This window comes from Trachypithecus francoisi, unplaced genomic scaffold (genome assembly GCF_009764315.1).
Source record: "Trachypithecus francoisi isolate TF-2019V2 unplaced genomic scaffold, Tfra_2.0 Lachesis_group21, whole genome shotgun sequence".
NCBI lineage: Eukaryota > Metazoa > Chordata > Mammalia > Primates > Cercopithecidae > Trachypithecus > Trachypithecus francoisi.
Window position 1 is genome coordinate 696018 of NW_022681467.1, and position 26846 is coordinate 722863.

A 26846-nucleotide genomic window follows, 5' to 3' on the forward strand; every position below is an offset into this window, starting at 1 on the left:
CTGGAAGAAGCAGCAGTGGAAGGAGGTGAGAAGGAGGCCCCCACTGTGCAAAGCGTGCTGAATGATTCTTGCCTGGGCTCGTCTGTAGCAAAGAATGTGTTCTCATTCACAAGTCGAGGAAAGAGGAAAAACTGCTACTGTGCTGTCCTGGAACTTGCAACTGGCTGAAGATCCCAGAAGAAAAGATGTTTTCCTCCTGGATAATGAAGCCCGCATTGTGCCCCATGCACCAGACACCGGAAGAACACGAGACTGTGTTAATGAAAACAGCCTCTGCCCAGCTTAAAGAATAAATCTTTAGAGAAAGAGGTACCTGCTGTTGTTCACTGGTGTTCATTAAAAAACACCCCCTTAATACGGTTCATCTGAATCTTCAGTAAGTTTTCATTGCACCTCAAATTCATGTGTAGGCAAAAAGTAAGCCAGCTTCAGTGATGCCATATGTTAGGGGACAAGTAATTAGAAATCCCATTTTTGGAAAGGTGAGAACCACCGGGGATATGGTGGAAGTCTGTGCCACCCTGAAACAAGAACATGTGAAGGAAGGAACACTCGTCAGTTACAATACAAGAAGTTTCTTTAGAAATGGAATGTATAGCTTGGAGTCCTATAATCTTACATAAGACATGACACACACAGGCCAAGACTGTAAAATACAGCTTCAGGACTCATTCAGCCAAGATAACAGTGGTGCTTCAAGGAGGCCTGGTGGTGGAGGGTGCTGAGACGCCATGGGGGACGGGGCATCTGTAAGTTGAGGTCCCAGCAGACGGCCATTCTCCCAGCAAAGCATGTAGTGTTCTTCTGGCCCAGGCTGGGTGATGTTCGGGTGTTTCTCAGTGTGGTAGATACTATGGAATTTGTTTCTTCTAGAAAATAGAGGAAAAAGCAAGCCACTGGGACAGATTAGTCCACTGTTGTGTCTCTTCCTCTAATGCTTTGCTTTAGCCCTTTAAAAATGCCCCTGGGCAGCAGATCACCCAACAGCTCAGTAAACCCAGACTCTCTGCAAGGGACCTCCCAGGAGCCCCAGCTCCCACCTTCTCCTTCCCCCGCCTCACAGCCCTGAGTCTCAGCCCCTCTTTGAACTTCCCAATCACTCCATGGGCTTTCCTGTCTCGGGGGTCCTTGCAGCCCTTCCTTCTGCCTAGAATGTTCTTTCTCTTGCCCTTCACTTGGCTGGCTTTTTATCACCCTCCCGATCTCCATTTAAATGCCATTATTTGTGTGTGTGTGTGTGTGTGTGTGTGTGTGTGTGTTTATTTTCTGTCTTGCTGGACACAGTTGTCTTAGGTCACATTTCCCAGAAGCAGACACTGATGTGGGAGCCATGAACAAGTGCTTTGCGAAGAGATTCCTCCTAGGGAGGAGCAGCGAGTGAGTGGGGAATTCATGCAGGGGAGCCGTCTCAGCCAGAGTCCCACACAGGGAATCTCAGCCTGACCTGCAGGGGACTCTGCCGTGAAGGTGATGGCTGTGATGGTCGAAGACCAGCTGGCTGCCACCACCAGGGAGCTGTGCAGCGAGCAGCCACAGGCTCCCTGAGGAACAGAGAAGTCAACTCCTAGATGAGTCTCCAGATCCTAGCCCACAGCTCGCACACAGTAGGCACATAATTATAATTAATATTTGGTCAATTCATCTAAGAAATAAGTGAAACTATCAGAGGAGAACTCCAAGGTAAATCTCGTATGTGTTAAAGATAGGAATGAAGCCAAACTCTGTGTGAGCACCCAAGCCCTTGATAGTCCTCTGAGTGCAAATCTTAGGTGACCTTGAATTTGCTGAATGCTTTAAAAAGTCACCTTGTGTGAAATGCAAGAAGCAGGAATGGAACTCAGGCCTCCTGGTACATAGTTGGCTTCTTAGGCTTGTGCAGTGGCAGGCATCGATCTTCTGTCTCAGGGATGACATGGTTAACACATCTAATGTTGTTCCCAAGCAACATCCAGCATCATGCTGAGACCCAAGAGGAGAATATGTTTTCCACGAATCACAAAATGAAGACAGACTTTAAATAAGGAATAAAAGCATGACATGAGTATTATGAATGACCTGCCATTAGTATCTTAGTAAAACAGAAACCCCCCAATCATTCTAGCCAGAAAGTGCTTACTTTGTGAGCCCCTAAAGCAATAGAGCAGAAGACCAACAGGGGCAGGTGAAAGGCAGCCAGTGGCCAGGTCCGCACTGCTCTCCTGGGCCCTGCCCGCAGCCAGAGCCCGCATCCTCAGCCTGGTGTTTTTTAAACACATTGCTGCAGAGGTCCCACCTAAAACCAATCATATCAAAACTTCTGGGGTCAGTATTTTTCGTAAAGTCCTGCAGGTGATCCTGATTGCAGAAGCATGGGTCTAAGGCGCTGGTGTACACCGTGATCATAATCACTGAAGCAGTCAGCTTATTGTATAAAGGGCTGAGCCTGTTCTGAATACATTTGGCTGCAATCACTAATCACTGCACACATCCCTTAATGTGTACTCCATGGAACACTCATCTCACGGAAAGAAAACTGGTTTCGGAGCACTGAATACCTGTCCCCATCTCTGAAAACTCATAGCACTCACTAGAAAGTCAGAGCTCCACGAGTCCCACACATTATAGCCAGGCAGAGCCCACCTGTTTGACTTCAACCCTGTGACTTGTGAATTAATCTGGCCTTGCATCTTTTTGTTCCAAAAGACCATCATTTTGACTTTCTGAATGAGTGCGTCACCGTGTGGACTTGGGGAAACACTCCTGGCCTCATTGTGCCCAAGCTGGCAGGTTCTGTGCTGCGGGGGAGAAAGAGAGCAAAGTACCAGATGACAGCTGTGCCAGTGCCACTGAAAAGGACCTGGCCTTAAGTCACAGGAGCAGAGTCAGAGTGTGCTTTCCTTGGATAGGCTCAGGAAGGCTGCTGTCACCTGGAGAAGACTGTCCCATCTGTGGGAAGGCAGCTGACGATCCCAGTGCCCGTGCAGACCAGAAGATGCAGGGACTCTGAACTCAGAACAAAGAATGAAGGAGGCAGCAGACAGTTTGTCATCCTCACTGCTGAGGTGGAGATTTGACAGTGAGGTCCAGGCTCCTGATGTGCTCTAGGGGAAAGAAGCTGAGTGAAGGAGCCACCCTGAGTGATGCCTGTCCAAAGCCCCCTCCCGAGTCTGTCAAGCTTCAGCCTGTGCGTGAATTACCTGGGTCTGGTTAAAGTGCAGGTCCCAGGGCAGGTCGGGGCGGGCCTGAGAGTCTGCATTCCTACAGCTGCTGGGGGCCCCACCCTGAGCAGGAAGGACGTGAACTTACCTGGATGAAGGACCAAATGCATGTTCTCTGACCACTTCAGGGACAGAGGAGGCACAAGACCGACCTTTCCTGGGAGCATAGCCCTTCTCTAGCCACACGGCCTGACCCCTTGTAGCCCCTTGTGGAAGCCCGAAGATCACACCTGCCCTCTTCTTGTTGCACGACTTTTCCTTAGGTCAGCTAAAGACGGGGTCCTTGTCTGTCTCACAGCCACGAAAATTCAGGCTTGCAGACAATTTGAAGGGTGAGTAAAGCAGGGCTTTATTGAGTGAAAAGGAAGAAAAGGAGGAAGCAAGGACTCTCCAGAAGCCCAGAGTCCCTGCTAGAGTGCTTGCCGCCTGGCAGTTTGAATCCCAGGTTCCACACAGACAGAGTAAACAGTGCAAACCTCTGTGGCTCCATGTCAGTGCACACTCTTCCCAGTGCGCAGGCCAGTTGGAGTTTTTCCAGGGCCCCTTCCCACCTGTCTCATTCTAAGGATGGCCCGTCCAGTGAAGACAACTCTCACACCTGCACTTCCTGCCCAAGCGTGCCCTGCTCTGAAGGACACCCCCAGCATCTCCACTCTCCCCAGGACGGTATGCCACTCTCCTGGGTCCCCCGTCACTCTGGGGCCCTCTTGAAAAGAGCCTAGGAAAGGAGAGCCCAGAGGTGCTCTGACCTGTGTGGTGTGGAGCAGAGCCTCCAGCCTCCTCCTTTCTGGAGACTTCCCTGCAAGTCTCAGCTTCCAAGCACCACCCCTCTAACTTCTGCCCCATGTGGAGTCCATGCAGAAGAGCCTGTGCCCACCTGGTGGCATCTGCCTACTGCCTCCCTGAAATCTCAGAAGGCTCCTTCCAGGATGGGAGGGAGGGAAGGAGAACCACACTGGACTTCCCACTCGGCCCATGTGATATGTGTATGATGGGGGCACCATCCTCTCCACTGTGTCTGTAGCTGCTAGAAATGTAGCAGCTGGGCTGGGCATGGTGGCTCACTTCTGTAATCCCAGTAATTTGGGAGGCTGAGGCAGGTGGATCCCCTGAGGTCAGGGGTTTGAGACCAACCTGGCCAACATGGTGAAACCCCGTCTCTACTAAAATACAGAAATTAGCCAGGCATGATGGCAGGCGCCTGTAATCCCAGCTACTCTGGCGGCTGAGGCAGGAGAATCGCTTGAATCCGGGAGGCAGAGGTTGCAGTGAGTCGAGACTGCACCACTGCACTCCAGCCTGGGCGACAGAGGGAGAGTCTGTCTCAAAAAAGCAAAAAAGAAAGAAAGAAAAAAAAATGCAGCAGCTGGTCCAGTTTTGTGGGAGAAGTAGGAGACATCATTGCACTGCAGCTGCTGGAGGCATGTGCTTTCTTTTTGCTTCAGGTAATGACCGGAAAGAAATGAATGTGCTCATAAAAGGGACTGTTCTTTTCTCTGTCCCTATCCCGTTCCTTGGTTAGCAGAATGGACCACTTTGTTTCAGGTGGAGTTGTCCCCTTGTAGCAGCCCTATCTGTCTGTCATGAGTGTGGGCTGGGGAGGGGTGTGAGAATACCGGACTCCTAGGGCTGGTGACCTCGGGAGGTGTCTCTCATCCAGTCATTTCTACTCCCTTCTCATAACACCTGGAGTCTAGTCTGACCACGCAGGACTTCAGTGTCTAGGGGATCAGAAACTGAGATAAAAATGATGCCAACCTTGAGGAGCGTTTTGAAAGAGCCAGTGGCCAAACCAATGAGAGGCATGACGCACATTGTCCTGATCACCTCTGTGGATCTGTAAGCAGCCGACAGGATTTCCAAAACATGAGAAATGAGGACTTTATATATTCCCATAAGTACTCAAAATGTGCTATCTGAGGTCAAAGGCAAGAGGTGGTCACAGCATTTGATGTAACAATTCCGGCTGAAGAAAGGCAGCAGGCAGCATTTTCTTGCAGTCCTCTTTTGGAAGATTCACTTCTGCATAAATGTGTTCACCTGAACCGAAGGTGGTCCTGTGCCCCCTGTTCATACATGTCACCACCGCCACTCGTCAGCTGGGCTTCTCAGAGATGATGCATGTCCATAACCAATTCTGAAGGCCTGACGGACTCTGGGGACATGGCGGGATTCACATCTGCTGGCTCATCACACTGACCTGAGGAAATTTTCTCACCCTATGTGAGGAGACAGAAAGTGCACGTGTCCCTCGAATACCCGCCCACTGCAAGTGACATGACACCCTTTGGTGTCGGAAATACAAGCTCAATAAATCATCAGTCAGGGACTGCTGGAATTTCTGCAAACTGAAAACTATTCCCCCCCTTAGCCTTTACCGTGATTTGACCACAGGAGGAGAATTTCTATATGTGACCAAAAAGGCAAGAAGAAAATATTCACATCCAGGCAGTGTGTGACAGGAGAGTGACTCGTGTATCCATGTCTAGCGCTTGTCCTAGCTCAAACGGGTTGGCATCCTTGTTTTACATGTGATGAATCTGAGGTTCCAGCTGCTTGTTTTCCATCTTGTCTTATGTTAGAATCACATATGATTAATTCACTTATAAGATTCTGCATGCCCAGAGAGAGCATCAGGGACCTGGGCCTCAGGAGTGTTGAAGCCCCTGAGTGAGCCCCAGAGGCAGCCCACCCCAAGGACCTGCCCAAGGGTCTCAGCTAGGAAGGGGTGGGTCAAAATTTAACTCCAAATCTCATGCTTTTTCTGTTCTATTATACTGACTAACCTGTAGGTTCCAGCTGCTTGTTTTCCATCTTGTCTTATGTTAGAATCACATATGATTAATTCACTTATAAGATTCTGCATGCCCAGAGAGAGCATCAGGGACCTGGGCCTCAGGAGTGTTGAAGCCCCTGAGTGAGCCCCAGAGGCAGCCCACCCCAAGGACCTGCCCAAGGGTCTCAGCTAGGAAGGGGTGGGTCAAAATTTAACTCCAAATCTCATGCTTTTTCTGTTCTATTATACTGACTAACCTGTATCTTAAGGTCAAGTGGATCCAAATTGTCTAAATCAAAATCAAAAACGCCAGCTTTCTATTAAAAAATCAATTTTTGGGCCAGGCGCGGTGGCTCAAGCCTGTAATCCCAGCACTTTGGGAGGCCGAGACGGGCGGATCACGAGGTCAGGAGATCGAGACCATCCCGGCTAACACGGTGAAACCCCGTCTCTACTAAAAATACAAAAACTAGCCGGGCGAGGTGGCCGGTGCCTGTAGTCCCAGCTACTCGGGAGGCTGCGGCAGGAGAATGGCGTAAACCCGGGAGGCGGAGCTTGCAGTGAGCTGAGATCTGGCCACTGCACTCCAGTCCGGGCGACAGAGCGAGACTCTGCCTCAAAAAAAAAAAAAAAAAAAGTCAATTTTTGTAAAGTTTACCCCAGAAAAAAAGTACAAAAAAATACTGAACCCCAGTTAATGGTATGATGCCGAAGTGCTTAGTGGGAGTGTCCTGCTGTGTGTAACTCACTCTGAAACGCATCAAAAAAGATAAGATGAAGCGATGGGTGGATAGGAGGATGAACAGATGCAGGCATAATGATAAAGCTGGTGCGGTAAAGATGCTAATTGTAGAACGTAAGTGATGAATACGTGAGCATTCACTAGATAATTCTTTTAAGTTGTTCTTTCGTATCTATTTGAAGTGCAGGTTGATGCAAGGAATAAAAAAGATGTCTTCTTTGCACCATTTGTTGACTAAAATACTTTTAATCTGCTGTTTAAAAATGGTCATATACCAATTTCAGTATTGTATTTTATAACATTATGGAGTTTATATGGACAGGCAAAATATTCTTCTGGCAGAGTTAATTTACTGAACAAATGTGTAGCAACACTGCTCTGAAAATATATGGGCCATCCCATTTAAATGAAGTGCTTAGCTATAAAGCTTTTAGAAGAAAACAGAAAATCTCTGTAACCCAGGGTAAGGTGAAGAGTTCTTAGCTATGACATCAGAAAAGCAATCTATAAAAGAAAGAATAGACAAATTTTACTTATCAAAATTAAAAACTTTTGCTCTGCAAAAGACACTGTCAAATGATGAAAAGGCAAGCTACACACTGGGGAAAAAAAATATTTGTAAATTGCATATCTGACAGTTTGTATCCAGAATACAGAAAAATTATCTCTAAATTTAAATGTAAGAAATCAAACCATCTAATTTTAAAATAGGGAAAATATTTGAACAGACACTTCATGAAAGGCAATATGTACATGGCAAAAAAGCACACAGAAAGATATTTGACATCATTAGCCATCAGGGAAATGCAGACTACAACCATGATTATATGCCACTGCACACCTCAGAGTAGCTAAAATCCAAAATATTGAAACTACCAGGTACTGGCAGGGATGCAGAGTAACTGGAACTCATACACTGCCAGTGGGAATGCAAACTGGAAGAGCAACTCTGGAAAACACTGTCAGTTTCTTCTAAACTTAAACAAACACCATATGACCCAGCAATCCTACTCCGAGGTATTTATGCTAAGGAAATAAAACCTTACATTCCCACAAAAACCCGTACATATATGTCTATAACATGTATTTCTAATAACTCACAATTGGAAGAGCAAATGTTCTTCATTTTTGGATGAATGGATTAAACACATCGTGTTACTTATTATGGAAGTAACTACTCAGGAAAAAAAATGAATGAACTGTGGATACACCCAGCAACCTAGATCTCGAGGGTATTGTGCCAGTAGAAATGGTCAGCCTCAAAAGGTAATACACTGTATGTTTCCATTCCTATGCCTGCTCAAAAAGACGAAACTGTAACAACCAACAGCAGTGCAGTGATTGCAAGGGGTTAAGGACGGGGAAAGGTGAAATATGAAAAGGAAAAATGAGGGAGTTCTTTGGAGGTGATGAAGCCTTTCTGTATCTTGGCTGTTGGAGTGGTTGCATAAATCTATACATGCAACAAAATCCATAGAACTATACACTGCCAACACACACAGACAAGAGTGAGGGACAGATACACTGGTGAAATCCGATTAAGGTCTGTGGTTTAATCAGGAGTGTTATACCAATGTCATTTTCTGGGTTTTGATCATTGCATTATGGTTATGTAAGAGGCAAGCAAGGGTATATGGGAACTCTCTGTTCTATCTTTGCAGTTCCTGCAGGAACTCTGTTCTATTTTTGAAATTTTTATGTAAGTCCAAAATTATTTCAAAGTGCATATATATATACACACATACAATATTTCAAAGTGTATATATATATATAACTTATACATATATACACATATAAATACATTTATATTGTATGAAGTCATGTTTAATGAATTCAAATATTCTTTCTGTAGTCTTCAAACTGTGACTAAAAATATCACTTAAATGCATGCTTTTCTTTCAGCAAAGCAGAACATTTTAGAATAGTGAAGAAAAAAAGGAAATTAATGATTATTAAAAGTGGCTGATATCCAATTACCTAGAACACCCCAGCCCATCCCTTGATAAATAACCAGAGATTTACTATAATTCTGTTTTACACAGAGGCAACCTTTTGAAATTGACCCATAGACAGTTTCTTTTAGAAACATAGACATTGACCCTTCTGATCTTAAAGCTTGAAACTTACATTTGTTTTATCTGAGTTCCTTCTTCAAGAAAGAACCCTCAGGCCTTTCAACCCAAAAAAAGGTATCAAAGAACTGAAACTTACCAGATCACTGCATCCAGAGAGGGAGAGGCCAGACCCCTCATTCATCAAGATTGCTTCCTTAAGCCTCCCTGGTTACTATTTTCTTACACATTGTTACATCTTCTCTGCTGTATAAAACCCTAATTTTAGTGAGTCAGGGAGATGGATTAAAGACTGAGCTCCCGTCACCTCAGCTGTAGCACTGAATTAAAGCCTTCTTCCTTGGCAATACTCCTTGTGTCAGTCATTGGCTTTCTGTGTGGTGAGCAGCAGGACCTAGACCTAACCCCTGGTGTTTCAGTAAGACTTTGGTTTAGAAAATACTCAAATCCTTGCAACCTAGGCAGCCCAGCTGAACCACAGGTACTTCCTGGTGTGTGGGGCTATAGCCAGGGGGCCAGCCAGGAGGGCTCAGAGAGACTAGGCGGGAGGCTCCTGGAATCACCTGAACTCAGGACTCTCCTAGCCTACGCCTTTTGCAGCTGGCTCTTCTTGTTGCAGAGGTGGGAGATGCAGATTTAAGGCTCTCAAACTGCAGAGGTCTGGTGACTTTGGCCACTGCCTGGAACTCTTGAGAGCATGGAGGAGACAGCAGACTGATCAGGTGGGAGACCCACATTCTTCCCACTCTGGAGTAAGACAGGTGGTTCTCACTCAAGCAGAAGAAGCTTCTGGTGCCCTTGCATGGAGGACACAGTTGGGCAAGATATGGGGAGTAGAGATGGCCACTGGCCTCTTAAAGGAAGGGATACAGTGGCGTTCATCTGCACCCCTTCCCAGAGCAAGCTGTATGGATCTCAAGAGTGGAAAAGGCCAGACTCAAAATGTTTTATGCTTTATCTTTCCATTCCCAAGCCATTTTTGAAAAGATGAAACTGTAACAACTGATAGTGCAGTGGCTGCCAGGGGTTAAGGATGGAGGAAGGGTGAGATATATAGAGGGAAAATAGGGGAATAATTCCTGGTGCTCACAAGAAGCTCAGAGACGATTTACTGGGTAGATGGATAGTGTGGATGGATGGATGTCAGGTTCCTCCAAGCTTGCACTTTGTTCCTGGGAGGATTGGCACTCTACCAGCCTCCTCCACCTCCCGGCCCCAGTCCTGACCCTCATCAGTCTGAAATTTTACCCACTGCTCTGCTGTAAGTTCCTTCCGGGTCCTGGCGGTGGGTCTGTTCTGCTTTTGAGAGTGGGCATCCTGTGAAGTGCATTCCTGTGGCGCAAGTGAGCCGCCCTCCTCTGCCAGATCTGCCCAGGAGCCGGTTGCTCTGAGGGTGCCTGGCAGTGGGCACCGGGCTGCCTCGTCCTCTAAGAAGTCGCCTCTGACTATACAGGGTCCCCGTTCTGAGAGGGGAGGCTGGAAGCCGTCTTCAGCCTGCTGGGCTCCAGCACATCTGTTGGAAGTGTTTGACGTGCTGTGTTTCTGGGGCAGGTGTGTGATACCAGACGCCACTAAGTCGCTTCTCTGTGAGAATATGAAAAGGACAAACACGATGAGACACCAAATTGCAATGCTAAATGAATTATTCATGTGTCACAAAAAAATGAATTCAATATGGGTTTTTTGCTTTTTCCAGGAATGCCCATGGTATTTCCATTAAAGCGCAATCAAAGAAAGGGAAAAAAAAATGTGTGCAACACTTAATCCCCAAAGGAAAAATAATCAAAGTATAATTTTTTCACTAAAATGCCACACTTTGTGAGGGGTTTCTCGACTTTTTGTTTATTTATTTTTGTTGTCTGCTTAACACAAGTAATTTATTCTAGACAGATGGCAATTTTTTCTTTCAGATTAGGATATAGCCATGACTTTAGCAAATGTTTATAGTCAAGACTTTTAAATATATAAATGGACAGTAATATCTTTTCTTTTTTTCTGAAATAATTTCATACTGACAGAAAAGTTGCAAAAATGGTCCAAAGAACTCCCAGGTACCCTTTGCCCAGCTTACCAATATTGAATATTTTGCCAAATGAGAGTTTTTATTTTTGAAATAATTTCAGACTTACACAAAAATTGCAAGATAGTGCAGAGAATTCCTGGATACTTGTCTCCAGTTCCCCTCAATCTTAAGAGTTTACAATACTTGCTTTACACATCTCTCTCGATACACGTATCTTTTTTTCTGAGAAATTTGCAAGTATGTTATAGGCATAATGTTCTTTTATGCCTAAATGAACTATGTGTATTTTCTAATAACAAGTTCAACTATGAAAGTCAAGAAATTAACATGGTCATTGTTGCAATATTATCTTCTAGAAATTAACATGGTCATTGTTGCAATATTATCTTCTATAGACCTTACTCAAATTTTGCCTGTTCTTTCTTTTTTTTTTCTTTTTCTTTTCTTTTTTTTTTTTTTTTTTTTGAGACGGAGTCTTGCTCTGTCGGCCAGGCTGGAGTTCAGTGGTGCAATCTCAGCTCACTGCAACCTGCGCCTCCCAGGCTCAAGCAATTTTCCTGCCTCAGCTTCCTGAGAAGCTGGGATTACAGGCTTATGCCATCACGCCTGACTAATTTTTGTATTTTTAGTAGAAACGGGGTTTCACCATGTTGTCCGGGGTTGGCCTGACCTCAGATAATCTGCCCGCCTCGGCCTCCCAAATTGCTGGGATTACAGGCGTGAGCCACCGCGCCCGTTCTTTCAACGTTGTCCTTTAAACCCAAAGAAAAAGACATTCAAATCCAAGATTTTAAGATTCCACATTGCATTTTCTTGCCATGCCTCTTTAGTCTTCTTTAGTCGGGAACAATCTCTCTGTCTCTCCTTGTTTTTCATGACTGGTGTCTTTGCAGAGTACAGGGCAATCTGTCCATTTGAATTTGTTGGATGATTCCGTATGATTGGGTTCCAGTTGTGCATTTTTCACAGAAACACCCAGAAGTGACTCTGTGCTCTTTTAGTACATTGGGTCAGGGGGCCCACGGTATCCATTACTGGTGACAGTAGCTTTGATCATTCGATTTGTTGTCCGGAAAGTTTCTCACTGCCCAAGTGACAATTTTGCTTTGTAATTAATGAGCATCTTGTAGGGAAGTACAGTGAGACCATGTGAAAATCTTGCTTTTCATTAGTCATTCACCAACTCATTTTAGCATTCTTTGACAATTGTCACCCATAGTTCCCTCTATGTTTATTAGTTAACATTCCACTATGAGGAAGAGTTTTTCCTTCTCCTGTATTTATTTATTTTTATCATGTATTACTTTATTTCAGGTTGGACCATTGCTTTTTATTTATTCAGGGAGTAACTGAGAGTATTTATTGAGTGTTTATGATGCTCACCCTGTTCCAGATTTGACCACAAAAGTCCCTTCAAGTTGGCTTCGGTGTCTTTTGGACATAGCACATCATTCTTCAGTTGCCTTTTATTATCATTTCCTGGCACAACTGTTCCAGGTGCATCTTGTTCATTGTCAGCCCCAGCCTTGAAATCAGCTGTTTCTCCAAGGATCCCTGGTTTCTTTCATTGGACAATGGTATTTAGCAAACACAAACTGGGTGCTAGGTGTGCTCATTGCTACTTGGGATTCATTGTTTTTAGGCCTTCTTAGCAGACTGTAAGGGGAAAAGTATGTATGCATAAATTCCATATATATAGAAAACAACACATTTGTATTTTTCTGTCTATAGAAATGATATCTATCCGTATTCAGTTCCAATCCAGTCAGTTCATATTGGTGTCTCTCATTCTTGTTTAAGTTGCATTGCATTCCATTGTGTGGACATACCAGTTTATTTAACCAGTCTCCTTTGAATGAACATTTAAGTTGTTTCCACTATTTCCCAGTTACCTATAATGCTGCAGTGAATTATAACCTTGTGCATATGTGTTTTTATATTTTTTGGATGTGAATCTTCAGGAGAAATTGCTAGAACTAGGATAGCTAAACCAAAAACACATGTTGGTAATGTTGTTATATATTGACAATTTTTTCCCTAGAGACTGCACCAATTTGCATTCCCATCAGCTTGTTTCCCTGAAGTTTCACTTAATAGTATCATTAATTTTGACTTGATCGGTGAGAAATGGTGACTTAGTGTAGTTTTCATTTTCCTCGCTCTAAGGATATGTGAGGTCAGGCAGTATTTCCACCTGGACACAGGAGATACAAGCAGAGCACACGGGACATGAAATGTAAGGCAGTGCCCAGGCTCTGGCACTGGCTGTGTCCCTGCATGGCACTGGGAGTGAGACAGGTGATAATGAAGAGGCCTGGATGAGAGTAGGTGTCCTCATTCCCATTTTTACCTTTAAGCCAGCCCAAAACCACGCTGCTAAAAACTAGCTTGGAGTGTGCATCTGAAAACAGTAAAAGCCATAGTGGGTTATGTGCTGAGTTCTTCAGAAAAACAAAGTGGAGATAAGAAGATCTAAAATGACAACCGTTGTCTTAGGCAATAATATACTGTATGTCGCTCTTCTGTGTGTTGTTTGCATGAATTACCCATGCAAACAACGTACATTGTAAGCAGAGGTACTCATTTAGTAACTGGATCAATAAGCAGTGATAACTTGACATTCAGCTGTGAAACCAGCCCTTCTGGATGGGTCATAGAAGGCTGCATCCCTGTTTATTTCCCAGTCATGCAGGTTGATGTGGGATGAGCTCAGTTTTGTTCCAGCAGGGAGAAGCGGTCTGGCTGCGGGCACCTCTCTGTCACACTCAAGCCATGCTCTCTGGCTCTCCACAGTCCTGTGTGTGTGTTGCTACTCCCCAACCCCAGTTTTGCCTGAGCTGCTCTCCCTGCACCCAAGTCCTTTACCGAGTCAGCGGCCGCCAGACCCTTCTTCACAAAATCTGAAGTCCAGTGTACAAGACAAATTATATCCACGCTGTGAAAACAAAAACATATGAGAATGAAAAAGCAGTATCATCGCCAGCTTACACTGATGGCCTGCTGCATCCTGGTCACTTTGACCTGAATCACCCAGTGATCTTTCACACCAAGTCTTGGAAAGCTTTGGCCCATCCTGTCATTGAAGGCCAGGGTATGTAACTGTTCGTTGCACCATCTGTTTGGCAGCGGTGATGAGGTTCCTCATCCTGCATGACGTATTCATCATGTGTCTTTGTCTTCTCACCCCCTCTCAAGTGTCCCAGAGTCTCATGGTTGTGTTCCACATAGGGCTGACCCAGGGCAGTATTGGGGGCATCCGGCAACCCCCAGTTCCTCCACAGGCTCTGCAGCAGGTGCTCTCAGCTCCCCTTACCCCATACCTTCTCAGGGATGACCCTTGCCTGAGACACCCCTGGGCCTGAACTTTCTCTGAAGACCTGAAGTCTGCCCTGCAAAGAGTGGGAGAATCTCTGCCCTCAGGAGACCAGGGTCAGTTTATTCCAGAGGGATAACTCAGAATGCATCTTACACCGATTTCCGCGAGGTCCCAGCAGGAGCAGACTCCAGGCTCCCACTTCTCCTCTTCTCCATCATCTTTGCTGAGATCACCTCCCAAGAAAGCAATTGCACCTGAATCCTTTACTCAAGCTTTGCTTCTGGGAGTACCTAAACTAAGACAGGTCCCAAGAATGCATTTGCTAGGCCAGGTGCGGTGGCTCACACCTGTAATCCTAGCACCTTGGGAGGCTGAGGCGGACAGATTGCCTGAGCTCGGGAGTTTGAGACCAGCCTGGGTAACATGGTGAAATCCTGTCTCTACTAAAAAATACAAAAAAAAAAAAAAATTATCCAGGCATGGCGGCATGCACCTGTAGTCCCAGCTAGTCAGGAGGCTGAAACAAGAGAATTGCTTCAACCCTGGAGGTGGAGGTTACAGTGAGCCAAGATCGCGCCACTGCATTCCAGCATGAGCAACAGAGCTGGACTCTGTCTCTAAAATAAAAAATAAATAAATATAGTGCGTTTGCTAAAGTTGCCCTCCCAGGCCACTGAGCACTTCCAGGCCACAGGAAGAACTTAGCCTGATGGGTGAACTCAGTGAAGGAACTTCTTATCCTACTCTAACCATTGGATTAAATGCCTATAGCTAGTTAAAAGACAACTATTTCGTTAATGCAGGAATATAGAAAACCAGTCCTCTAATATAATGATATGTCTTATCACATCATAAAACCTGAAGTCCAGTGCACAACACCATCACCTTCACCAAGACAAACCAGGAGCTACACACAGAGATGAATCTTAATGAATTTCACTTCATTCGGCTCCTGCTTCCAGAACATTACAGATCCCTAGGGCCATCGTTAGGTGCTAATCAGGAACTTCTCAGAGAAGAAATACATTTGCGCTTTACCCAGAACAAATAGCCATTAACAGAGACAGTTCTCTTTTGATAACTTCCCTTTGTGAATGAACGCTTGTCTTCCTGGAGCATGGCAGATATTGCCAGGGAAACCCTGGATATACCTCCCCAGCCTCATCCCATTACTTCTGCTGAGGTTTTTATCTGACACAAGTGAATGCAGAATGCAGCCTTACAAGGGCCTTGTTGCCAAAGTTTGCCTTCCAGGACCCCATCCCTGCCTCAAAGGGCCGAACATTTTTGAAAGGGAGTTCAGGTCTCCCACTAAGCAAGTCTATTGATCATGGGAATTGAGTCTTCATGGGGATGTTCTAGGAGCTAAGACCTAAAGCACCCATCCCAAAGGAAGAAAACGCAATTTAAAGAAATAGAATGGAGGTGATCCATTAAGGCAGGCCGGCTCAGCTTCAACTGTTCTGCCCATACACACTGAACGCTCATTTATTTCCAGAGAGTCTGTTTGCAAATAATCTCCTTCAAATGTTTGCAAGCATCTACTCTGGCCCCAGAATCAAACTGGGGGCCTCCAAAAGAGAAAAGGTCCTGGCCTCTAAGGGCTGCAGCGCAGTGCACACCTCATTTACAGCAGACAGCCCCAAATGTGCACAATGGAACTTCATCTCATTTCTTCTAGGACATGCAAGGCACTTGGGTTTTATTTGATTTCTCTTGCGAGATTAATATATTTTTCTGTACAGAAAAGTTTCATGTTTTATGCACCTAACTGGATTATTTTCTTCTAAAAATACCTCCCTGCTCAAAGAATATAAAATGATTTAGGAATATATATTGGGCTAGATACTACTAGGAGGAAAAATCTGTTTACTTCTGAATGATGCATTGACTTGCTCATTTTTGAACACTATACATTAATTTATTTATTTTAGCTGAGATCCATTTGTTTTAGAAAAGATTGCCTGGGAAGCCAGCATGGAAAACAGGAAAAGTCTGAGCTGCCTGGGCCTGGGCAGGCTCAGGGACTCTGAGGCATCCATGCCACACCCCCAACCACCACTTGCCCCTTCACAGAGGCCCCAGGCCCTGAAGAGCACAGTGAGAAACCACTGCATCGGCGACAGAATGAAAGTCCCTCTCCTTCAGTGACACATGGCATCTCCACCCACATTGTCTTGTGCTCCGTGACATCCCTCAAAAACCAAATGGAGACCAAATGGCTAGACCAGGCCCACCACTGATGGCAGAGGGCATGTTTTCCCCATTTTCAGGGGCACAGAGGGTACATATATCCTTGTGACAACAGCAAAATCAAATATGTTGCAATTTGAAATACATATTTACTAGAAAATCTGGTGTTTTTATTGGTTGAATTATCTGGTTAATGAAGATCTGGTTAATAAGATCTGAATAACTGAATTCTCCGATTTTAGGAATTAGAATAAAGAGTGAAGTACAGTTGATATTTTAACGACACTACCCATGATTTCATTTTTTTACTGTGATTCCGAGCTCTAGTTTGGGGCTGATGGTTGTTGAGCGTTTCTGCTTTGGGCTGTTGCGATGTGTGATGGAAGACAGTTGATCGGGGGTCACGTGCCCCTGGCATCACATACCTGGAAGGGGCTGGGTCAAGGCGGGGCTCTGAGATCTGCTTTGCCCTTTGTCATGGTTGACTCCTGAGCTGTGAACTCACAGATGGCATCTGAGCACTGGGCGCAGATGGGAAGGGAGTCACAGACATGAACTCTAGCCATGTGCTGAAGAGTAATGACCACCCCACTCCCTGGACTCTCCAGCCCTGCCCCCAAGCTAGGCACTCGCTCCCAACCCGTAGCAGTGCCTCAGGCCCTGACACCTCTGTGGCCCCCTGTCTCCTCCTCCCCATCCCATCTCTCTTTCAGCAATCCAGCACAGACATCCCTAAGGATTCCTAAATCCTCACTTCTGTTGAGAAAGCCATGGATCCCTTCCCAGCCCCCTCCCCAGTTCTCCACCTGACCCATCCAGATGAAACAACCTGCTCAGCAGACATGCTTTGTAAAAGGCAGTTTTAAAGTGGCAGGGTTTTGTCAGTTTGCTTTTGCTTGTTTCATGCCAGTATGTGAAATATCCTCTTTCCACAAAAAAAAAAAAACTACTATCTAGTAGGAAAAACTAAAAGTATGACAGACAGCATATACCCAAAATGATTGGTCAGTAATTTAGGGCAATGTGTGTTCAGACATGAAAACATGGCTTCCTAGGACTCTGCACTCTGAAAGCCCCAGATCTCCATACAGCTGTGTACTTGTGAGCCCTGTGTGCATCGCACATCAGGGGTCCTCAGGAGATGTCTGTGGTTTTTCCGTGACCTGACTTCGAGTAAAGGAGAGAACAGGAGGCCTCAAGATGTTGAAGAAGGCTGGTGCAGAGAGGATGGTTTGACATGGGCAGAAGCATCAGTCTTCTACAGCCAGGCAGCCCACAGAAAACCCCTGAGTGGACCCAAATGGACCTCTGGGGCTTGCCCCGATGGTGCAGGTGCAGGAAGATGGCCCCAGCACTGGCCCTGCAAGGTCTCCATGGCTCACATCTCAGACACCAGCCTCACCCATGTGGCTCATGAAGAGTCATTCCCTTCTGTGGGAGTGGAAGCTCTTGCCTGAAGGCCTCAAAGGCAGCCGGGTGCACTTCCACACACCTGTGATGTGGACCGAGGGTGTCTCGCTCCAAGCTGTCTGCCAAGACCAGAGAACATGAGTGCACCTTCCGTCGATGCAGGGGGCTTGAGCTGTGTCATCCACCTACAGCTTTCCCAGCTGCTGTCCTTGGCTCTCTCCTCAGTTGTCCTGGAGCCACCATAAGTAAGACAGCCTTGACCGTGGCCAAGTCATCATTCTCACCCAACCTTGAAAGGCTTCTCGGTGGGCACATGTAAATGATGGTGAAGATGTACACCCTGGAGAGCGTAGGAAGGCATTTCAGAGGGTGAAGGGAGGATCAGAGGTCACGCAGCAGGGCTGAATGCGGAGTCTTCTCGGGCAATGATAGGCCCAGGAAGGTGGAGCTGCTGGTGACGCCACTGTCCTCTGTACAAATTGTAGGGGCTTACCATTTTAGTTAGTGTTATTCATATTGGCTCAGGCCATAGGCGAATCCCTCATTCATTCAGCAAATGTGCGTAAGTCCTACTATGTGCCAGGCACTGTTCTGGGCACTTAAAATACAGCTTTGGATAAAATGTGCAGATTTCTGCCCTCCTGGTGCTTAGAGGAAGGGTGTCAGGGACCACGCACCGTGGCTCACGCCTATAATCCCAACACTTTGGGAGGCCCAGGCAAGCGGATCACTTGAGGTCAGGAGTTCGAGACCAGCCTGGCTAACGTGGTGAAACCCCATCTCTACTAAAAATACAAAAATTAGCCGGGCATGATGGCGCACACCTGTAATCCCAGCTACTCCAGAGGCTGAGGCAGGAGAATCACTTGAACCAGGGGGGCAGAGGTTACAGTGAGCCCCAGTCGCACCACTGCACTCCAGCTGGGAGACAGTGCAAGACTCTGTCTCAAAAAAAAAAAAAAGAGAGAGAGAGAAAAGAAAGGAGTCAGAAAGTAGACAAATCAGTATCACATGAGTGCAGAGAAGCCCCTAGCAGGCTGGGGATAGAGGGACTGGGAAGGTGGTGGCAGCTTTGCAGCTATGTAGGGAAGGCTCTGATGAGAAGTGGCATTTGAGCAAAAGCCCCAAATGAAGTGGGCAAGCTAGGCACATGTGCATCCTGGCTTAGCGGACGGCAAGTGCACAGGCTCTGACGCAGGCAGGGCACACACGCACGTGGGAAGAGCAGCAGGGAGCTCCCTGCAGGTAGAAGACGCCAAGCCCAGAGTAAAGAGGGCTGGATCCCATGAGACAGCTGTCGGGGCAAGGTCAGAGATCACCAGACCCTCACGTTTGTGCCTTTCCACAATGTCAGGCATTTTACTGATGCTGCATTCTCCATCATAAAGGCCACGAGCTCCCTGGAGTTCCCAGGAGGCATTCTCCTTAGTGCTTCCCCTTGCCTCGAGAGTGAGAGTGGCAGGCATGCAGGCTTGAGCCGAGCCACCCGTCAGTCACTATTGCAAACCATACATCACAGTATATTTAATCAACAAATTAATGTTATAAATTAAACACTCCACAACAAACTAAGTAACATTTAACATCAAGAGAAAAGGGATAGGAAAAGGAGTTCATGTGCCAGTCCAGGGAGAGTGACGAGAATGAAAAGAATATGCTGGCCTGGCCCAGGGGCTCTGTCAGTGGTCAGTGTCTTTCAAGGAAGAGTCTTTGCTGTGGGCAGAGCCTTCAATGGCAGATACTGGGCCCCTTATGACAAGTGATGGCAAGTTGGTGTCTGTTAAAATGACTGTTTTCGAGCTGCTGAAGTCTTACTCTTTTTATGGCTGCAGAGTCTTTTGGTGAGGACTAATAGTGCAGAATGTGCTTGGTTAAATCCTTGTCTGGTTGGGTGCAGCCTTTATTGATCAGGCAAAAAAACTCTGGTCTCTGTTGAAAAGGTGCCCTATGAAATATAAGATGGAGTCTTTTCCTACGATGGAGTCACTAATGTCAAAGGTGCTCTATACAACGGCACAGTCCAATAGGACCTTCTGAGGTGGTAGAAACGTTCTGCATCTGTGCTGTCCCATGTGACAGGCATGGGACTCACGTGGCTTCTGAGCATGTGGTGTCACCGAGGGACCAGTGTTGGTTGTGTGTGAACTTGGGAGCCCTTTAAGCGGACACAGCTCCACGTGGCCAATGGCTGCTGGGCTCCTCAGGGCAGATGTGGCCACTGGGACCGCCACCCTTGGATGGTGCCTGAGATGCTCACCAGAGTCAGTGAGCACAGAGAAGTGGGCCATGGGCAGGGTTCAGCTTCCCACTCCTGAAACAAGCGCCTCACACTCTTGCTCACAAAGCTGCCAGGAATGCTGAACATTGTGATATGCAAACATTTGGTGTCACGCCCTGCGCTATGATTATTTTGTTAAAATATCCCCAGGAAGAAAACCCCGAGGGGACTGAGAGTCCTCTCTCTCCGTGGAGGTAAGGAAAACAGGGCTAGAACAAGCAGGCAACGCGGTAGAATGGGTGGCCCTGGAGGGCACCCACCTTTCTCTGCCTTGGCTTTAGCTCAAAAATGTGGGACCTCTGCATGAATTGCAGACTCCTTTGGAATGTTTTCAGTCCACAGATGTACCGATTAAATGACCCATGAAGAGGATTCTTTAAAACAGGTGCAGTGCATGATGAGTCTTTCTTGGTGTTGGGGATTGTGTGTATTTCTCTGCTTGGCTTGTTGGTATCCATGTGGCCTCTCCTAGGCCAGCCTCATCTCCTCTCCTTTCTCTCGGGTGGCATGATGTCCACGACCACTTATACCCCAGGACACTCCTGGCAGAAGAGGGAACAAAGAAAAGAGCTGGGGTGTTTTTGTCTACCCTATAATTTGTCTGAGTTTGGTTGTTTGTTTGGTTGGTTGGTTGTTTTTTGAGATGGAGCCTCACTCTGTCGCCCAGACTGGAGTGCAGTGATGCGATCTTGGCTCACTGCAACCTCCACTTCCTGGGTTCAAGCAATCTTCTGCCTTAGCCTCCCAAGTAACTGAGACTACAGGCACGCACCACGAAGCTCTATTTTTTTTTTTTTTAGTAGAGACAGGGTTTCACCATGTTGGCCAGGTGGGTCTCGAACTCCTGACCTCAAGTGATCCTTTCACCTCAGCCTCCCAGAGTGCTGAGATAACAGGTGTGAACCACCATGCCCAGCCCTGAGTTTTTAAAATCTATTTCAATCAAAGTTGACAAATTATTTTGGTGTCATCTAGCCTCAGCTTGGTAATTTACAGAGTGTGATTCCTTTATGCTTCTAAATTAAAATCTGTGAAGATTTTGGGGGAGTGCCCTGAAAGCTAAATCTTTGCTTTTTGGGGTAATGCTAAAGCTATTTCCAAAGATGGAAATAGCATTGACTAAGATCGGGAAAACCTCACTGTTGCCACAGGACTCTTTCCATCACCACCATGAGACAGACTTAGCAAGAAACAGAATCATCAGAGTCCCTGGCAGGGAGAGGGGAGGAAGACAACTCATCTTCTCATGAGAAGCAATGGAGGCAAAGTGGGGTTTGTGTGCAGCCAAAGCAGCCATGTGCAAACCCAGCACGCAGCTCAGAGCCCTAGGTGAGCAGTTGGCATCAGAGATTCCAGACTCCAGCAGCCACTCACAGGATGATTTGTGAGTGGACGTGTTTTAACCTCTTGAAGCCTCAGCTTTGTCCTTTGTAAAACAGAAATGACAATGACAATAAAGACAGTAATAACACCATTTGTAAACTAAAGAAACTAAAAAATAAATAAACACAGGCAGACTTTTTGGTTTTGTGCAAGGATACATCGGGACCCATGGCTGCTGCGCTCCGTGAGGTCAAGGGCTGAGCTGTGCACTGGAGAAATGGCCGTTCCTCAGCCTGGCTCTGCTGCTTTCGGGTCTTGGACATGGGTTAGTTTGTCACAGGTTGAACCTCCTGAGCATCTCCTGCAGAGACAGCCCCTTCTAACGCTCAGCAGTTCCAAAATCAGCTCCCTAACCCCCCCAAAGCCACATGTTTTCAGTGAGGGATGGAGAGTGGAGTCAACAGGGCCATGTGTGATGAGGTGCAGCTGGGCAGATACCCAGATTCCATGCGGCACGCCTTCCACACTGCACAGCCTTCATGCTGCGTGCAATTCATACTGCACACCCTCTCCACTGTACAGCCTCCACGCTGCATGTCATTCATACTGCACGTGCTTCCCCCTGGACATCCTCCACACTGCACAGCCTCCATGCTGCATGTCCTCCCCCCTGCACATCCTCTCCACTGCATTTCCTCCATGTTGCACGTGCTCCATGTTGCACATTCTCCCACCTGGACATCCTTCCCACTGCACGTCCTCCCACCTGCACATCCTTCCCACTGCAGGTCCTTATCCCTGTGCATCCTCCCCACTGCAAGTCCTCACCCCTGCAAGTCCTCCCAAGTGCATAGCCTCCTCCCTTCACGTCCTCCCCACTGCACGTCCTTCCACCTGTACATCCTCCCCACTGCACATCCTCCCACCTGCATGTCCTCCCTGCTGTACAGCCTCCCTGCTGCACATCCTCTCTGCTGCACAGTCTCCATATTGCATGTCCCACTCCCTGTACATCCTCCCCGCTTCACGGCCTCCCTCCTTCACATCCTCTGCACTGCATGGCCTCCCTCCTTCACGTCCTCCCCCATGCACATCCTCCCCACTGCATGTCCTCCCCCTTCACATCCTCCCTGCTTCACTCCCTTCCCACTGCACTTCCTTCATGTTACAAGTCCTTCCTGCTGCACGTCCACCCCCTGCACATCCTCCCCACTGCACGTCCTCCCCACTACACCTCCTGCCCCCTTCACATACTTCCCACTGCACGGCCTCCTCCCTTCATATCCTCTCCATTGCACGTCTTCCCCTATGCATGCTCTCCCCACTGCACAGCCTCCCCCCGCATGGCTTCCCCTTGCATGACCTCCCCCCGCATGACCTCCCCCCTCATGTCCTCCCCTCTGCATGTCCTCCCCGCTGCACATCCTCCTCCCTGTACGTCCTCCCCACTCCACATCCTCCCCCTGCATGTCCTCCCCCCTACATGTCCTCCCCACTTCATGTCCTCCACACTGCATGCTCTCCCCGCTACACATCCTTCCCCTTGCACATCCTCACCCCTTTACGTCCTTCCCCCTGCACGTCCTCACCCCTGCATGTCCTCACCCCTGCACGTCCTCACTCCTCCACATCCTCCACGCGGCACACCCTCCCCACTGCTTATCCTTCCCACCCACCACTCATCCTTCTTACAGATTCCAGACTCCAGCACCCGAGGCTGGGAAGTGAGCATCTCCACCTGGGCAGCCTGGGGCCTCACAACTCCCCCATGAATTATGCATCCCTGTGGGCTGTTCCACTTTTCTTCCCCCTTAGCCATAATGATGGCAACTTTCATATCCCCTTACTGTTCAGAGACTATATGGGGGCCAACGTGCAGGATAAAGAGAAGAGAAATCTCACAACCATGGCTCTGTGGACAGAGGCTTTGCAGCCCCACACTCGTGAAGCAGCCACCACAGTAGAGGCAGTGACTCCTCGACCTGTGCCTGGCAGGAGGGACGAGGCCAGAAGCTGGCCCTGTAGCCTGAGCAAGTCACTTGCCCTATTGGTGGAGTGGCACTTCAGATCCCTGCCCTGCAGGCTTGTTGGGGGGGCGAGTAAACAGTGAGCCCAAGCTCCAGGAGAGGCCACCTGGAAAGTCCTTATTGTTGGACTGAGCCTATGGAAATGCGGTGTACCAGGGAGCCTCAGGTCTCACTGCAGCACTATGGCTGGCTGCACAGTGATTAGAGGCTCTGACTGGCAGTTTTACCTGTGTTTAATTAACAGAAATGGGAAAGGGGGCCGTGGTCACTTGTGGGCCTTCCCAGAGTCTATTAGTAAGGAGGAATGTCTGGGGGTGCTCAGACACCAGTGGTGAGCAGCGGGCTGGCATCCACGTAAGTGCTGCACTCACAGGGTGGGCCCACCTGCACTTTTGTCTGGCTTCACAGGGTCTGTCCGGAAGCCTGCTAAAGAAATGGCCCTGTCACTGCCTTACACTGCCACTGCGTTCTCAAAGAGCTCCAGCTTGCAGCAGGAGGCCCCTGCTCAACAACCTTGGGCAGCTGGCAGAGAGCTAGGAAGCCAGGGCCTCCTCCAAGAGGAAACGAGCCACTACTCTTCTAGGAAACCGTATCTGGAGTAAGATGGGCTTCAACTTTGTATAGGACAAATGCCTAGGCAGGGTGGCCCTGGCGTTTGGAGGAGTTGGTGTGAGCGCTTCGTATTTTGATAAGGAAAGAGCCCAGCCAGTGGAATGACAGCCAGGAGGCACCCTCTGCACAAACACCAAGGCAGGGCCCAGCCAGTCAGCCTCCTGGAGGACCCGTGTGCCCTTTGTGGGGAGGGTGGGGCAATGGTTCTCTTTGCTAGGTCAGCATTGGAATCATCTGAGCTGCTTTTTAAAAATTACTGTGGAATTGGCCAGATGCAGTGGCTCACGCCTGTAATCCGAGCACTTTGGGAGGCTGAGGCAGGCGGCTTACAAGATTAGGAGATCGAGACCATCCGGGCTAACTCCGTGAAACCCTGTCTCTACTAAAAACACAAAAAATTAGCCGGGCGTGGTGGCAGGCGCCTATAGTCCCAGCTACTTGGGAAGCTGAGGCAGGAGAACAGAGTGAACCCGGGAGGCGGAGCGTGCAATGAGCCGAGATCGCGCCACTGCACTCCATCCAGCCTGGGCAACAGAGTGAGACTCCGCCTCAAACAAACAAACAAAAAAATTACTGTGGAATCACAAACCACATACCCCATGTTCTCACTTGTAAGTGGGAGCTGAATGATGAGGACCCATGGGCGCAAAGAGAAGGATAGCTACTAGGGCCTACCAGAGGCTGGAGGGTAGAAGGAGGGAAAGGAGCAGAAAGAATAACTCCTGCAGACTAGGCTTATACCTGGGTGATGAAATAATCTGTGCACCAAACCCCCATGACATGAGTTTACCTATAAAACAAACCTGCACGCATACCCCTGAATCTAAAAAAAAAGTTTAAAAAAATATAAAATTAAACAGTAAATTCCTGTACCCAGCTTCACCCTGATTCCCTGCTCCCAGCACACACCTTCTCCATCAGAACCCCTAGGAGAGTCTCCCTCAGCCCCTGCCACCAGGCCGCAGAGCAGAAGGGCACAGCTGAGGCTCACTGGGCTGTCCTCTGCCCCTCAGGAAGCTGCCCTCATGCTCCAGGTGGAAATCAGGCCCCACCTGTGTCTTGACTCATTTCAGAGTCAAGGGAAACTTAAAAGAGAGATTCAGGGGACAGTGTTCTCTGTCGATCCACATCAGCCTTGCCTCGTCCTTGTCCGCTAGTGAGAAGTCTCGGAATACAAAGAAAAACACGCCCGGGCTATGCCTTCTGAGAGTCTCCAGTCCATCGTCAGAACACACTGACAGTGCATGGTGACAACGGGCCCAGTTCTGCAGGTGGCTTCCAGGCAGGCAGTCCCTACAGGCAGTCCCTGCGAAGTCCCCAGTCCCATCCTTTGTCCCTACCATGCAGGCACTCACATCCCAGTGATCTTAGAAATACTGCTTTCTGTAGGATTTCTTCTGCAACTGAATGACCCAAGAGCCCCGTACTTGGCATTATTATCTTCCTGTTCTTGGCAAGCATTTCCTTGGCCGGGCCACCCTTCCTGGGAGGCTGTGTACTTGGAGCAGTAACGATGGCTCAAACAACATCAGCAACTGCAGCTGCCTCCTGGGGAGGGCCTGCGTCCGCCAGGCGTCATCCCACATCCCTGGACACCCCAGGATGACTCCTATATTAATCTTTTCTCCTGTCCTGTCCTGCTGGTTCTCTCTTGCAGAGCGACTACTCGAGCGACACAGAGAGTGAAGACAATTTCCTCATGATGCCCCCGCGGGACCACCTGGGCCTCAGTGTCTTCTCCATGCTCTGCTGCTTCTGGCCTCTGGGCATCGCAGCCTTCTACTTGTCCCATGAGGTAAGGCCTCCTTGGTCTGTCGCACGTGGTGTGCAGGTGTTGACAGGGCAGGGGTGAGGGCGACAATCCCAGCTGAGGAAGAGGGGAAGCGAGGAAGCTCAGACAGCTCCTGCTACAGCTGGGTCAGCCCTTGCCCAGTTGGAGGATAGGCTGGGAGAAGTCAGTCAGGGCGCCCTGGGGGCCGGGTGGAGGCATTCGGGCTGCCTCACCGCAGATGCAGCTGCGTCCTTGCAGAGGCGGGACTGCCTTCTGAAGAGGCTGCACGACCGAAGCGAGTGTCTGCTGGGTAGAAGGCACATGGCCTTTGGGAGGCTGTCCTTCATTTAGGTGCTGGGGTTGTGTGCGTGGGGTGACCCCAGTGCCGGGAAACACCAAGCCCAGGTGGGCTACATTTAACTTAATGAGAGAGGAGAAAAGAAGGGTTTTGATTTCCTTGCTAAAGAATCCTTCCTGTAAAATAGATTCCAGTTCCACAGCAGCCCCCGTGTACCTGCCCCAAGTGAACGCCCTGCTTCTGGAAATGGCACATCTCAGTATGACATCTGCCGTTCCTCCCCAACATAAGGCGTCTAAAGGTTTCGATTCCCAGCCTTTTTCACTACAGAGCATCCTGTTGGTTGCCCCTTATGCAACCTACATTTTGAAAATATTGGAAATATTTTTCTCTAGCAAGTGCAGAGTATTCATTCAGAAATCAGCTATATTCACATTTTTATTAATCAGAGAAAGACATTTCTACTTGCCAATTACAGAGTGAGCTGACAGCATTACCATGGCCCGCTGCTATCTGCCCAACCAAAATAGGGAGAAAGGGCACTCCTCTGCTGGCCCGGGGTGGGGGTGGTGCCGGGCGCCCGTGGGGTGTTTTCAGGGAGGGCTGAAGATGCCTCGAAGGTACAGAGGGCCCCTCTCCAGCTTCTAGGGTTTGGGACCAGGGCTGCACACACCTGAGCCTGGCAGGTCCTTCGTCTGAAACAGATTGCCTGGCTGAGCCCAGCAGTTGCTTCTTGATGGCTTCTGTATTGGTTGGGTTTGTTGGACGAGTGAGAGGAGAATCCGCCCTGGCCTTATGGGGTTTCTGT

The 26846-nt window shown here is 48.1% G+C and overlaps 1 protein-coding gene across 2 annotated transcripts in view; it reads left to right on the forward strand.

The window, feature by feature from the left end:
* SYNDIG1 (synapse differentiation inducing 1) overlaps positions 1-26846 on the forward strand; it is a 209135-nt gene that overhangs the window by 99068 nt on the left and 83221 nt on the right. For both annotated transcript variants that reach the window (XM_033185388.1, XM_033185389.1), the window contains exon 3: positions 25627-25764. In XM_033185388.1, coding sequence (XP_033041279.1) covers positions 25627-25764 — 138 coding nt within the window. The remainder of the gene's footprint in view (positions 1-25626; positions 25765-26846) is intronic.